We start from the raw sequence: 14,873 nt of genomic DNA, 5'->3' as shown, positions 1-14,873 counted from the left end.
TTAACCATTGGGCCACATGGGCTCCACACTGATTGCCCCTTTGGCCAAATCTGAGCACTCCAGCAGCGTTTTGCCAGACCAAATCCCGTGAGAACCAGCTTAGCACAGTGGTGAAGACGTCGAACCACAGACTGGGAGTCTGTGAATTCTAGTTGTTGGAAATGTGATTAAAATACCAACAAAATTGGATTGGTAAGAAAGAGTTTATTCTGCAGAAAATAGAAAAGCGGTTTGCAAAGCGCGGTGGATCCTGGTGAGAGACTTCAACAGGAAGTTCTAAACCCAGAGACCACACTAAAATATTCAAACTGATAACATTATATACACTCCTATCGCGACGCCCCCGTCTCCTCCCCTTAGGTCCCATTTGAGAGGACTTCTGGGGGCATAATCTGTCCGATCCGCCTAGCCAGAATACATCATCCCTCCCCGTTACATTGTTTAGAACAGTGGTTCTCAACCTTTTTGAACGAATCATCCCCTTGAGCCAGTGAGGAAGTTGTCATCGCCCCCCTCCCCCAACATAACCTCTCAATCACAACATAGGAAATAATTCTTCAATTTATGCAAACCCTTTTTTTGTTTTCTTTAAAATTGTCATCAGGACATATCGATGCAAATAATTTATTTCCAGTCTTTTCCCCATATCTCCCATATTCTGGCCAATGGCGTACCACTGTATGGGTAGAGGCTGCTGCGCAACGCGCATGAAGATAAGCAATGCATATTTACATATGTAGGGTGTTCTGTACTGAAGCTGGCTGGAGGAACATTTGAAAACACAATTCAATCCACTAATAGCAAGCGATCTGATGTTTTTGTATGACAGATATACAGCGATTCACTGTACGAAAAAGTCTCAAAGGTGTCCCCAAATCATCTCACTCCATCACCCCCTTTTCATTCCTTTGCCCCCGTGTCGCCCCTTTTCGTTCCATTGCCCCCCTGAAAAATGAAATCGCCCCCTGGGAGGCAATATGGCCCAGGTTAAGAACCCCTGGGTTAGAACTTCCCTCTGCCATCCTTTTGTCTCGTTGAGTGTGTCTTCTAGCCAAGCCTCCTGGAATCCAGGGCCTACCTGCAGGGCTTGGCTAATCTTTCTATTCTTAATCAATTGTGACCGTTTTATTTTTAAACTTCTTCCTTTCTCACCTAGTGTTCCCTTAGGCCAGGGGTAGGCAACCTTGGCTCTTTTATGACTGGTGGACTTCAACTCCCAGAATTCCTGAGCCAGCCGTGCTGAGGGGAAAGGGAGAGGTTTCCAAGCTGAGCCAGGCTGGCTCAGGAATTCTGGGAGTTGAAGTCCATGAGTCATCAAAGAGCCAAGATTGCCAAACCCTGATCTAGATCATGATTTGATGAGTTTAGATCAGGGGTAGGCGACCTTGGCTTTTTTATGACTGGTGGACGTCAACTCCCAGAATTCCTAAGCCAGCATGCCTCAGCTTGGAAACCTCTCCCTTTCCCCTCAGCATGGCTGGCTCAGGAATTCTGGGAGTTGAAGTCCATGAGTCATAAAGTGACCTAGGCCTAGGCCAGAGGTAGGCAACCTTGGCTCTTTTATGACTGGTGGACTTCAACTCCCAGAATTCCTGAGCCAGCCATGCTGAGGGGAAAGGGAGAGGTTTCCAAGCTGAGCCAGGCTGGCTCAGGGATTCTGGGAGTTGAAGTCCATGAGTCATAAAAGAGCCAAGCTTGCCTACCCCTGCCTTAGGCACAAAGCCAGCTGGGAGACCTTGGGCCAGTCACTCTCCCTTAGCCCCGGGAAGCAGGCAATGGTGGCTCATGGCACTTTTGAAAAACGTTTTCTTGATGTTTTTAACCGTCGGCAAACCATTGATAAAGTCGCTGAGAGTTGGACAGCTGGCCAGCCACTCACTCTCCGCCCTAGGAAGACGGTAACGGCCAACCGCTTCTGAAAAGCCCGGCCGAGACAACTGCAGGACCTGAGCGGGAGGAAAGCACGCCCGTCGAGGGGAAAGGCGCAGGGAGGAGGCGGCCGGGGCCGGCGGTCTCTTCCTCAGCTCCCCGGCCGGGCTCCAAGCGGCCAACAGCCACCCGGGCGGCCTCTGCAGGTCGCCGTTTCTCCACCTCCTCAGCGCCCTTCAGGTGAGTGGACTTCAACTCCCAGAATTCCCCAGCCAGCAGGGAGAGAAACACGGCCTGGCTTTGTTTGGACACAGGAAGGACGATGCCAGGGGGATTCTGCTGTCCGGAAAGCCAGAGATAGCGGCGTCCCGCTGCTCCCGGCGCGGTCAGGGACGCGACTCGGCGCCGGACGGGATTGGCACGGAACCCCGCGCTCCCCTCCGATACGCCTGCGAAAGAATCCACGCAAGCGCCGTAGGTCGCCAAGGCGACTCCGCGAGGGGCGCGCGCGCAGCCGGGTGGGCGGGGCCTCCTCGCTCGTCCCTTTCTCCGCCCGACGCGCTGCGCCGAGGCACGTGAGCCTGTTTGGGCCACGTGATGTGAATGGCGTGCGTGCCTGCGTGCGTGCGTAGGCGACGCGCCCCCGGCCCGCCGAGCCCCGCCCCCTCCGCGCGAGAGCGAACGAGCGAGCGAGCGGCCTGTCCTCCGCAGCTCTCCCGGCCCGCTCCGCTCCTGCGCCCGCCGCCGCCGCCGCCGCCGTGCCCTCCCGCTCGGTTATGAGGCACGTCCGCCGGCGCTGGAGCGCGGCTGGGTCTGTGCGGCGCGGCCGCCGCTGAGGCATCGCCGCCTCCGCCTGGGCGGGGACCGCCTTCCCAGCCGCCGCCGCCGCCGCCGCCATCGCCGCCAGGATGGGCCGGGAGCCGCAGCCGGGCCGCCGCTGAGCGCGAGACGCGGAGGGAGCCGAGCGCGGGAGGAGGAGGAGGACGACGAGACGAGGAGGGAGAACGGCCGGCGCCATGGCGGAGCAGACCTACTCCTGGTGAGCCTCGCCGGCCCAGCCCCGGCTCGCAGCCTTCCCTCTCGGGCCGTCCGGAGCTCCCCGGGCGCCGCGGTCCGGTGGGCGGGGAGGGGGACAGCCGGCCCGGGGGCTTTTGTCCCCTCGAGGAGAAGGGGCCGAGCGAGACCCCCGGGCTCGTCTGGGCCTCGAGCGGACCTGGCCGGGCAGGCGCCGGGCCGATTCGGGGCCCGGGGCGGGCGGGCTTGCAAAGCGGCCGATTCGGGGGCGCCCTGTCGGGGAGGGAGGGAGGGGGGGAGGATGGAGGAGGCCGCGCGCGAGTGTGCTGGGTGGTGTGTGAACGCGTGTGCGCGCGTGTCGGGTTGCCAGACAGGCTGGGCGGGCATCGGGTCAAGCCCCGGACGCCGCAAGCCGCCGATCTCTCCGGGCTCGGAGCATCCGAGCGTCCGTCCCACCTGCAAGGCGCAGCGGGCTGCGGCGGCGGCGGCCGCCTCTTTGTGAGCTCACCCGTTTTGCTCTCGGGGAAAGGCCAAGCGCCCCTTTTATGGCCGCCTCCCGGGGCCTCCCTGCCCTTCCGCCCGGAGCGGCGCTTGTGGGTGGGGAGAGAGAAGAGAGGGCGGCCCCGGGATTGCCCCGAATGGCAGTCGGCCTGGCTGGGGGGCCACCTTGCCCGAGGCTTTGCTCGGGGATAAAAGGGGGCTCCAGCTTTGCGCGTGTCTCACAATGGCCCGGTTGGCCTGATGTCTCCCCGACATCGCAATTAGGAGGAGAGGCAGCACTGTCCATTCGGTTAATGCCTCTTTATGATGAACTCTTACAGATTCACACCACAGTTCACACTAAGCCATAATGTAGCTTAATTTTATTGTTTATTTACTGAACCTGCAGACTACTGTAGTCCAACAAATTCCCAGCAGTTTGGAATATTTACAACAAATTCCCAGCAGTTTGGAATATTTAGAATATTCCTGTTAAAGGATCAAAACTGGATAAGCGGTACAGCTGATAAAACAGGTATATATTTTGATCATTGGATCCTGTAAACCAGTGGTTCTCCACCTGTGGGTCGGGACCCCATTTGGGGTCGAACGACCATTTCACGGGGGTCACCAAACAACGCAGTCCACCATTTTCCCCCCCTTTTCCTTAGCTGTGCTACTCCCTTTTATTCTATTGGCTTTTGAAAGCCAGTAGAATAGACTCTCTTGAATAGAGTCTAATTCTATTGGCTTTCCAAAGCCAATAGGAATTGTCCAGGCTGTCTCTGCCCTGCTGAGCCCGCCAACAGTCCCATTCTGCAAACGGTGCTGCACCCGTTGAGTAGTCCTCGAATTACGACTGGTTGGGGGTCGCGGCATTAAAAAGGTTGAGAACCACTGCTGTAAACCCAAGCATTGTACTTTGTAAATTAGTGTAATGTGTGAAAACAGCTAAGATCTAGTGGGTGTCATTTGTAAGTGAATGGACATAATATTACACCATGTTTTTAAGCGTGGTTGGGAATTTAGTGTTCATACATAAGATTCCCACGTAAAGCAATAAATGAACACTTGGATGGCTTTTGTGTTAAGTGGTGCTGTTTCATATTCCTTTGGTGATCTTTTTGTAAGTTTGGGACTAGTTGGCTAGAGCATCCATTTTGGTCTAGCGGTTAAGGCAATAAGGCTAGAAACATGGAGATTGGGAGTTGTAGTCCTGCCTTAGGCATGAAAGTCAACTGAGTGACTTGGGGCCAGTTACTCTTAGCCCAACTGGCTTCACAGGGATGTTGTGGGGAAAATAGGTGGAGGAAAGATTGTTAGGTATGGTTGCTGCTTTGAGTTATTTAGAAAAGCTATAAAGATGGGATAAAAAAAATAAATTTGGCTGATGTCACATGGCGGAAAATTAGTGGAATGTAGATTGAATTCCCAAACTGGATGCTTGTTGAGGCACTGATACATAAGTATAACTGTTAGAGTGAATTGTGGTTAAATTGAGATTGAGGTAACTCAATATTTAGAATAACATTTTGAAATGGTATGTTTGGCCATTACATGCCAATTAAGATGACCTAAGGCTAACATCCTAATTGAGATTTCAGTTCTTCTGACTCCCATGATAACTAATGATGTTTGTTCTTCGATAGAGAAGGATATTTGTAGCTCGGTTGAAATAGGGGTCCTTAGGGCTGTCTGAGCTTAATTCTTTTCTTGCAAGCATTTCATTACCAACTAGCCAACATCATCATCATTAGAGGATGCAAGAAAACAACCAAGCTCAGAGAGCACCAAGGTCCCCTCATTTGTTCTTCTTGTCCCTATGGTTTTCTTAGCAAGTTTTTTCAGAAGTGATTTGCCATTGCCTCCTTCCTAGGGCTGAAAGAAAGTGACCGGTCAAAGGTCACCCAGGTGACTTTGTGCTGGACAGGACTAGGAATTATGGTCTTTTGCTTTCTTGCCTGATTTCTTGCCTGAACTGCTTTCAAGAGTTCCCCAAACTGGCTGTCAATTGATAAATTAAAAAAAAATCTTGAGTCACAACAATATCCACTTGGAAGTTCTTAAAGAATTAGTCTATTAGAAATATATCTGTTTAAAGTTGTCATCGATTTCTGAAAACTAGAAAATCATTAACTCCAGGTTTTAAAAGGATGTAGGGAGGAGACAGGATTGACTGGCCTTTCTAAGTAAATGATAAAAAGCATTATTGAAGAGGCAATAATTAAATATACATACAGAAGAACAAACTTGCTCTAAAGAACCAACATGCAAAGAGGTGAGCAAGCACGTGCGCTGGTTATATTCAACAAATTGTATATTTGATATTTCAAAAAACTTTTGTTGGTCTCCCTCATCCAAAGCTCTTATAAAATCTTAAACTGTACAATAAAAGAGCAGGTCCTGCCCTAGATATTTAAAATGGACACAAATGAATGCTCGGACAGTTAATTTTAATTTATTTGGACTTAAAATTGGTTTTGCAAGTGATATCAGTTGTAACATCAAAAGAAGACTCTGGGAACTTCAAAAGGATCTCTCCAAAGTGGGTAAATAATTGAAAGATGTGGTTTGCAATTGCAAAAAATATCTGGCACATTTTTTTCTCAAAAATTTCACATGTACATTGATGAGATCCGAGCTGGTGATAAGTGACAAGGAAGAGATTCTTGGATAACTCAAGGTAATTATCAGCCAAAGTATGGATACTGTGAAAAAGTTAAGTTCCAACCAGTAAATTCTTAAAGGAACCAAAAATGAACTAGCACTATAGTATAAGTGGCCCACACTTGAAATATTATGTGCAGTCCTGGTCGCCATAATACTTGAAAAATGGGATATTGTATCACGGGAAACGACACAACAAAAGCGTCCAAAATGATTAAGGGACTAGAACACCTTCCAAGTGAAGAAAGACAGTGGCCTTGGAGTGAATATAAGATGTGATAAAGATAAAATTATTAAAATTATGGAAGATATGAGCATACATTTTTTTCTTACCCTCACAGTATTAAAGCATAGGTTTATTTATTAAAATCAAATATAGGGGAAATTCAACAATATTTAAAAGAAGGACTTGTTTACATAATCCATGGTTAAAAGTTATAGAAGCTGTTGTATTCCGATGTGATGGCTTGTGGCCAGTTTAGGGGGTTGGACCTCTGTACATCACAGCTGTACATCCTATTAATGACACTATTCTATGTTCTGTTTCCAGAAATTATGGCCAGCTGATCTTAAATACCAGATTGACCACTAGTGTAATCTAGAATGCGGAATTAGATGATAGTCAACCTGATCTAGTAATCGCTTTAATTTTTGTGTCAGTGTGCTTAGGACTGCAATCTGAATTTTATAGTGATGTACTTGATCCAAGAGATGAGAATTCCCAAGCTATAGTGTAGGACTAATGTGGTAGTTTGGATAGAGAAAATGTGGTTCAAATTGCTCTTTTAATTAGAAATTGCATTTGGAGGCTGTGGGCATATTACAGTGTTCAGGTTCAGATTTTAAGTGTTCACAATGTTGTTTCTCTCATTTCCTTGTAGAATCTTGTTGCTTCTGGGTTTTTTTTTTTTATTGTATCCAAATTAGAAAAACACTTGCTTCCAAGTCAAAAAATGCTGACTTTGTCATTTTGATTCTAGTTTGCCAAAATCCTGTAACTCTTGTAGAAAACATCTATACTTAATAGACTTTTGTTTGCGCTTGCTTAATGTGGATGTTTCATTGTTGAAACATTGCATTTTGGTACATTGTTTTACAATTGTGTTGTACTTCAAAATTATTATGTGACTGAAAATGACCACAGAAGCAGATTCAAACAGGAGCAGCTGAATGTCATCAACTTTCTCTCAGTATTAAGCTGTAATACAGGTAATCCTTGTCTTATGACGAAAATTGAACCCAAAATTTCTGCTTCTAAGCAAGACAGTTGTTAAGTGAATTTTGCCCCATTTTACAATCTTTTTTGCCACAGTTGTTTAGTGAATCACTGCAGTTGTTAAGTTAGTAACACAGTTATAAAATAACTTTCCCACTGGCTTTGATTGTCAGATCACAAAAGGTGATCACATCATCAGGGGACACTGCAACCATTATAAATATGAGTCAGTTGTCAAACGGTTGAATTTTGATCACATGACTATGGGGTATTGCAGTGTTCATAAGTGTGAACAAATGGCCATAAGTCACCTTTGTCAGTGCTGTTGTAACTTCTAACAGTCACTAAATGAACTGTTGTAAGTCGAGGACTGTATTTCAGACAAAACATTTATTTACTTACTTACAGTTTTTAATATCCCAATCGGGGATTCTGGGCAAATTATTGAGTACAGATATAAAAGAATACAAAGCATTTTATAAAAACTAAACGCCTCCCCCAAATGTTTTTGTAAATGAATGTAAAAGGCTGAGTGGAATAGGACCAATGAGGGAGGGGGCTGGAAGTGGAGGGGGCACAACAGGAAAGGCCTGCTCTCTGCTACTTCTCCACCAAACTCTGTTGGGAGGGTGAGTCGTAGTGGGCCTTCTGAAGTTTACATCTGGGCAAGAAGATGCTGAATCTATCCTGGTTCTTTATGATCTATAGCAGTGGTTCTCAACCTTTTTAATGCCGCGACCCCCAACTGGTCATAAGTTGAGGACTACTCAACCGGTTGTAAACCGAGGACTACTCAACTGGTGCAGCACCGTTTGCAGAATGGGACTTTTGGCGGGCTCAGCAGGGCAGAGACAGCCTGGACAATTCCTATTGGCTTTTGAAAGCCAATAGAATTAGACTCTATTCAAGAGAGTCTATTCTATTGGCTTTCAAAAGCCAATAGAATAAAAGGGAGTAGCACAGCTAAGGAAAAGGGGGAAAAAATGGCGGACTGCGTTGTTTGGCGACCCCCGTGAAATGGTCATTCGACCCCAAATGGGGTCCCGACCCACAGGTTGAGAACCACTGATCTATAGGTAATAATGACATTTTGGCTGGGACCCCAAATTCTAACTGATGGCCAGTACAGTGATTTTAGAAAAGAGCTTACCCTACAATTAACTCAGCAGTGGTCCCCTTTTGGGTCAGCTGCCATTCAGGGCTGCCTTATGTAGTGTACATTAAGCAATCAGCCAGATAGTGGCAGAAGGTTCCTGTTGTTAAGGCCTCCTGGTCCAGTTGGGTCACAGCTGACACACCTGAGGCATCTGGGCAAAAGACCCCTTTAACAGGGCTCCCAAGAGCGTTCCCAAATTGTAAACCAGTTCCTTCGGAGGGAGCATGTCTCCATTCAGACAGACTAGTGGAGCTGATGTTTCTGGACACTGATTGAGATACAGCAACTCAGCCTTGAGTTAATGCCTTACTTAAAACACCAAACCTTTACTTGGAACTTTTATTGGTACATTATTATAGATAAGGCTCATGTTTAACTACTATTCAGTGCCCAGTTGGAATCTTATATTTCTTTTATTCCTTTATAAATTACTAAGGGTTATGTTCCAGGGAGCACCTTGTGTTCCAAGTATATTAAGTAGGAGGCAGCATTGACTAAAGTTGAAACGGATGCGTAAACATGCATTGTAGCACATTGGCTGAAAAAACTCATAGATTTTGATGAGTTCTTTCCCTATTCCATCCTTGCTCACATCAATTCATCCCATTAGATCTGGCAGAAAAGACCTCTGCCTACATTTGGTGGGTCCCAGGAGCATCGGCCTCCTGGAACATGCTTCCCCCCAAAATTAGATTAGTTCCATCCCTTTTGCCATTTCAGAAATTCCTCAAGACTTTAGACATACTTACATGGCTCCATTGTTGAGAAGGCCATTCGTATCTTCTCTCCACCCAGGATTTGTCTATATTTTTTATAATGCAGATCTTTATATTTTTATATCTATTGGTTTACTTCATTGTTGCATGCTGCTCAGAGTCAGTTTTGGTGAGATGAGTGGCTATACATGTTTGATAAATAAATAAATGAATATTGAGGACAGTTGAGAATCAGGACAGACTGAGACAGTTTTGCAGGTAGTCCTCGAGTTATGATCGTAATGAAATGTGCCTATCATGGTCATACTTGTGAAGGTCATAATGACCTTTTTTGGTCATAACAATGATTGTGGCAGTCATTAAGTGAACACCAACCACCTCAGTCGTTAAGTGAATCCATGGTTCTTTATGGGCAGTTTCACCATAAACCAGAAGTAAATCCGTTTTTATAAAAATATAAAATATAAAAATAAAGTAAAATAAAAATATAAAAAAGTTACCAATGAATTAGGACTATGTCCATGTGGAAAAGGGATTATTGCAACTATAGCTGTTACGCTCTCAACCATGGCAACATTAAGATATGTGGACCTGCAGTCCTGGAAACATTGCACTATGCCAGGGGTCTCCAAGCTTGTCACTAAGATAGAATTTATTACAAAGCAGAGTTTAAAACAAAACACTTTAAAAATAAGAAAAATACAAATACAAAACAATTGACAGCAGATTAATTCATGGATAATCAGTGTGCTAATTTTACAGGCCATATAACACAATTTGATTACATTCAAGGAAACTAAATCATACTCATCTCATACTAGTAGTCACACATAAAAATGATCAGAATTCCTGAGGCGTGTTATCAGGAAAGGAGTTATAAGGCTGTCCTTAGGATGCTTACAGAAGGTATAGTGCAGGGGTCTCCAAACTTGTCAACTTTTAAAACAGTCCACAAGTCTTAAAAGTTGACAGGTTTGGAGACCCCTGTACTACACCCTCTGTAAGCATCCTAAGGACAGCCTTATAACTCCTTTCTTGATAACACACCTCAGGAATTCTGATCATTTTTATGTGTGACTACTAGTATGAGATGGGTATGATTTAGTTTTCTTGAATGTAATCACATTGTGTTATATGGCCTGTAAAATTAGCACACTGATTATCCATCAATCAATCTGCTGTCAATTGTTTTGTATTTGTATTTTGTATTTTTCTTATTTTTAAAGTGTTTTGTTTTAAACTCTGCTTTGTAATAAATTCTATCTTATTGTAGAGAGGGGAATGGAATGGAAATGGCCTTGGAGGGAACATTCAGAAACCATTACAGAAACCACAAGGGCAGAATTGAGGCGTTAGCGTTAGGAAGCGGCTTTGACTGGTTCCTCCCTGACTCAGTGAGATGTAAGAAGGACAGAAAGTAAAACATCAGACTTGCAAAATTCTGTTACCGTAGCCTGTCTCAATATAGCATATTCTAGAACTGGGGTCCCCGTTTCCTGGGCCACAGCCCACTACCGGGCTGCCGCCCAGTCGGAACTGGGCTGCGTGAGCAGCGGGCGCTTGCACACGAAGCTCAGTTTGTGCAAGCAGTGCACATGCGCCGCTGCTTGTGCAAATGGGAGTTGTGCAAAAAAGTGAAGGCGCTTTAGCTTATAACATACCCCCCCAAGTTGCACACAAAATACACGCTCCTGATTTTGTGCCTGTACTGCGAGCACCCTGTGAGGGAGATTATGCTGAGTGGCTGAGTCCTAAGGTCCACCAGAGAGCTTCTGTGGCTGAGGGTGAGCTTGAATCTGGTTCTCGTAGTTGGGGTCCAACTTTGGAACATCTCACAGGCATGAATATTGCTTAAAATATAGAATACTGTTAAGTGTTGCATTTCTCACATTTAGCTTGTATTACATTCATTACATTGCTGCTTTTAATGCCTTTTGCTGCAAACGTCCCTGGTGATGCCATTGGGTGTTTGCCAAGTGCTCTGCCTCACCTGATTTTAAGATTCCTAATGGAAGCTAGTACACTGCAAAGCAAAACCTAAGTTTAACGTGTAATCTCAGGCTCCAAGAATTTCTTTGGGCCTGTAGCAGCTGCAAATAAAAAGGATAAGCGGCTTCTGCCTAGAGTTTTGTTTGGGAGTGTGCCCACCTGCCCAGAAACACAGCGGCTGGAGAAGGAGAGGAACTGTAGACATTGGTAAGGGGCAACTTCCATAGCTTGCCCTGGGCTAAATAGCAGTTTTGTGGCTGGCAGTGATTGCTTACATCAGGGGTCTTCAAACTTGGCCCTTTTATGACTTGTGGACTTCCACTCCCAAAATTTCTCAGCCAGGCACACTGGCTGAGGAATTCTGGGAGTGGATGTCCACAAGTCATAAAAGGGCCCAGTTTGAAGACCGCTGCCTTACATCAACCATGCAAGTTCTTGTAAGTTCTTGCCTCCCAGAATCATTTTCTGAAATGGGCAAAACTAAATAAAATGCTTTAAAAATTCCAGATCTGCCCACTAGCCTATAAAGATTGGGGACTCTTGGAGTTGGTGTTTAGATGCATTGTTGCTTCACTCTCCCTAAATGCACTTTAATTATACTTACTTTGCCATCAAAACACATTTATAGTTGGCAGTCGCCATAGTAAGCCCAATTTACATGTCATCAAGCTGTTAAAAGTCTGTGACTGCAAAAAGAAAAAATTGCACCTTAAAAGTTACTCACGTATTTAGATCTTAAGCACTTACTTCATCTGATGGGAAATTAGGTTTGATTAAGGAGGAATAAACAAATAACCATAATAGGCAAAGTAGTTTGTTTGGTTACTTTTCAATTTAACATACTTAGAGAGGAAGGACATCCTTGCCAGGTTAGAAAAGACTTTGCGGATTATTGTGTCTTTATGTAAACGAGTATGTTAAACTGCAGAATGTCTCATAGCTTGAAACATTTGGCTTCCAGATTGTTGTTTCAGGCATCTATGGGCAGAGATGCTCCCTTTAGTGGTGGTCTCCTCCTCCTCCTCCTCCTCCTCCTCCTCCTCCCTCTTATGCAGCGGTTCTCAACCTATGAGTCGCGACCCCATTTGGGGTCGAACGACCATTTTACGGGGGTCGCCAAACAACGCGATCCGCCATTTTCCCCCCTCAGGGGGCGCCGCCGTGCGTGGGGGCACCGCCGCACATGCGCATCATGCACGCATGCGTGGCGCGTCTGTGTGACCAGGGGTCGCCGTATAAAAAGGTTGAGGTCGCCGTATAAAAAGGTTGAGAACCACTGCTCTTATGGAAGGAACTCATGAGATTTGTCCTTGCAAAAAATCACTATCGCTTGAAGTAGACACTAAAAGTTTGACATGTATGCTATGTATGGGTGTACAATCAGTGAGATGGAATGAACTCTGATGATGTAATTCTTGAAAATGGATGTATAAAAGCTATACTACATTGAAATAAATGACTTGCATTGTTTTTAATGCCAAGTATAAATAAAACATAGATTGTGGTATTAACATGATTTGGGGACTCTTTCTCTAATAATTTCTCTAAAATTGGTGCTTTCTGAAATATTTATTTCATTTATCAAATAAATTTATATAGCCACCCAACTTGCACATAGTGACTGTTGAAATACGGAAACAATTTTGTAAAGATCTTCTGGGAAACCGGCTTATGTTTCATACTAGAGTCTTCAGAGGTAGCATGCAGAGACTTGCCATCTTTTTTGAGATTTAAATCACTAGCAGTATTTGCAGAAGTGGGAACTTGTGTGTAAATTTGCCATGTTCTAAGCCAACTTGGGATTTCACTTTTAAATTAGGCTTGTTTTATCCATAACAGGGTTTACTAAGCTATAGTTGCTTATTTTCTTACATAATGCTGATCCATAGACTCTGGTCTGCAAATCTGATTGAACTGAGTTTAAACATCATGCTAAGCTAAAACAAGACAACCCACATCCCCACCTAATATATGTATGAACTTATAAATCATTCATTCTCAGGATGGAAGTAGTCTTATGTCTTATATGGAGGAACATTTTCTTTGTGGCCAGTAATGAACCATATTATTGCAATCCATTGTTCTAGTTTGCTTTCTGTTCTGTCTCACATGAGATTAGCTATGTGCAAAAACCTAATTGTAGTTTTATATTAATCACAGTTCCTTGAGTTTGGAATGTCACTGAGATGTATTTAATTTTAAAATTAGAAGCAGATGCTTCCAGTTTACATAAAAAAAAAATTGGGAGTGTTGCTATATATTGCTTTCTTCCTTTATTACGAAAAACCAAGAGTTCAACACTTCAAAATATTCCAGCCTAATAAGGGCTTTTTTCTGTATTATGAGTTATAAATAGAACGTGATTTCAAAACCTGGTTGTTTTGAAGAGCGTTATTCCAACAGCCTTGATAATAGGAAATATCTTAAAAATTGAACTGTTTTGTTTTGAGCTTGAAATAAATAGATAGTCCTTGATTTGTGACTGGACATTAATGGCCGTTTGCAGGCATTTGATGGCTGTCTAGCTGTCGTAAAACATCCGCCCCCCCCAGGTCACATAATCACATTTGGGTGGCAACCTGTTAGCATTGACGACTGATTGTCAAGTGCCATTCAATCATGCGTTTGCCATTTGCAGTCTTCTCTGCTAGCTTCCCCAGAAAGTCAGTGGGGAAGCCGGCGGGAAAGTTTGCAAGTGGACGGGATGGTGGAGTTGAGGTCTGTTCCCCACCGGCATGCCGAGGGATTTCCCCTCCCTGCAGGCAAGGGATATCCTCCCAACCTGCTGGAGGAATGGACTTAAATTCTGGCAAAAAAACGCTACTGAACCCCAGCATTGTGGAAGTCTCAGGATGGTGCTTGCTATTGTTTCTTCCTTCAGAGAGGTGGAGACAATGGTATTCGCTAACAGGCTTAAGAAATGCTTGCAGAATGATGGTGTTCATGACTGTTCTCCCCAACATGCCCTCTCCTGCCCATTCCAGCCCAAGAGGCCTGGGCCTCTCTGGTACTTTTCTTAATTACCCGTGTGATTGCTCTGGAGTGCAACTGAAAGAGCTGGGATTGTGGTCATTGAGCAAAGTGGTCCCACGGTTTCTCACTTAGCATCCGCTTTGCTCAGTGACTGAGATTCTGGACCCAATGGTGGTCATAAGTGGAAGACTGCCTGTACTCAAAAAAATATTTTTCATGAGACTTTGTTCCGATGGAGCATATTGAAGGAGGGTGCGTTATTTCAGGCTTGAAATAAATCAGATTTGTAATGTTCTACGTACCTGTTCTATGTCCCCTGGACTGCAAGGCGTTCAAACCAGTCAGTCCTAGAAGAGATCAACCCCGACTGCTCTTTAGAAGGCCAGATCCTGAAGTTGAAACTCAAATACTTTGGCCACCTAATGAGAAGGAAGGACTCACTGGAGAAGGGCCTAATGCTGGGAAAGATTGAGGGCAATAGAAGAAGGGGATGACAGAGAATCAGGTGGCTGGATGGAGTCACTGAAGCAGTATGTGTGAGCTTAAATGGGCTCCAGAAGATGGTGGAGGACAGGAAGACCTGGAGGAATGTTGGCCATGGGGTTGCGATGGGTCGGACACGACTTCGCAATTAACAACAACAACATGTACCTGTAATGAATTCCTAATGTTTAAACCAGGTTTTATGTATGATACATACATGCTTTATAGATGTGCTGGTAACTGACTTAAATGTTTAGTTGTGATGGGTTTATATTTGGCTATGCTGTTGTCTTATGCTCAGCTTCTGTTC

At 45.0% G+C, this 14,873-nt stretch overlaps 1 protein-coding gene across 1 annotated transcript in view; it reads left to right on the top strand.

Annotated features, from left to right (window-relative positions):
- Window positions 1-2,522: 2,522 nt before the first annotated feature.
- SPPL3 (signal peptide peptidase like 3) overlaps window positions 2,523-14,873 on the top strand; it is a 99,666-nt gene continuing 87,315 nt past the window's right edge. Inside the window, exon 1 of the mRNA XM_039321220.1 lies at window positions 2,523-2,908. Within this exon, the coding sequence (XP_039177154.1) occupies window positions 2,886-2,908 (23 nt within the window). The 5' untranslated portion in view covers window positions 2,523-2,885. The remainder of the gene's footprint in view (window positions 2,909-14,873) is intronic.

The sequence above is a fragment of the Crotalus tigris genome, unplaced genomic scaffold, assembly GCF_016545835.1.
Source record: "Crotalus tigris isolate CLP2741 ecotype Arizona unplaced genomic scaffold, ASM1654583v1 scf7180000023720.1715460, whole genome shotgun sequence".
Taxonomy (NCBI): Eukaryota; Metazoa; Chordata; class Lepidosauria; order Squamata; family Viperidae; genus Crotalus; species Crotalus tigris.
This window is presented reverse-complemented; position numbering and strand designations above follow the sequence as displayed.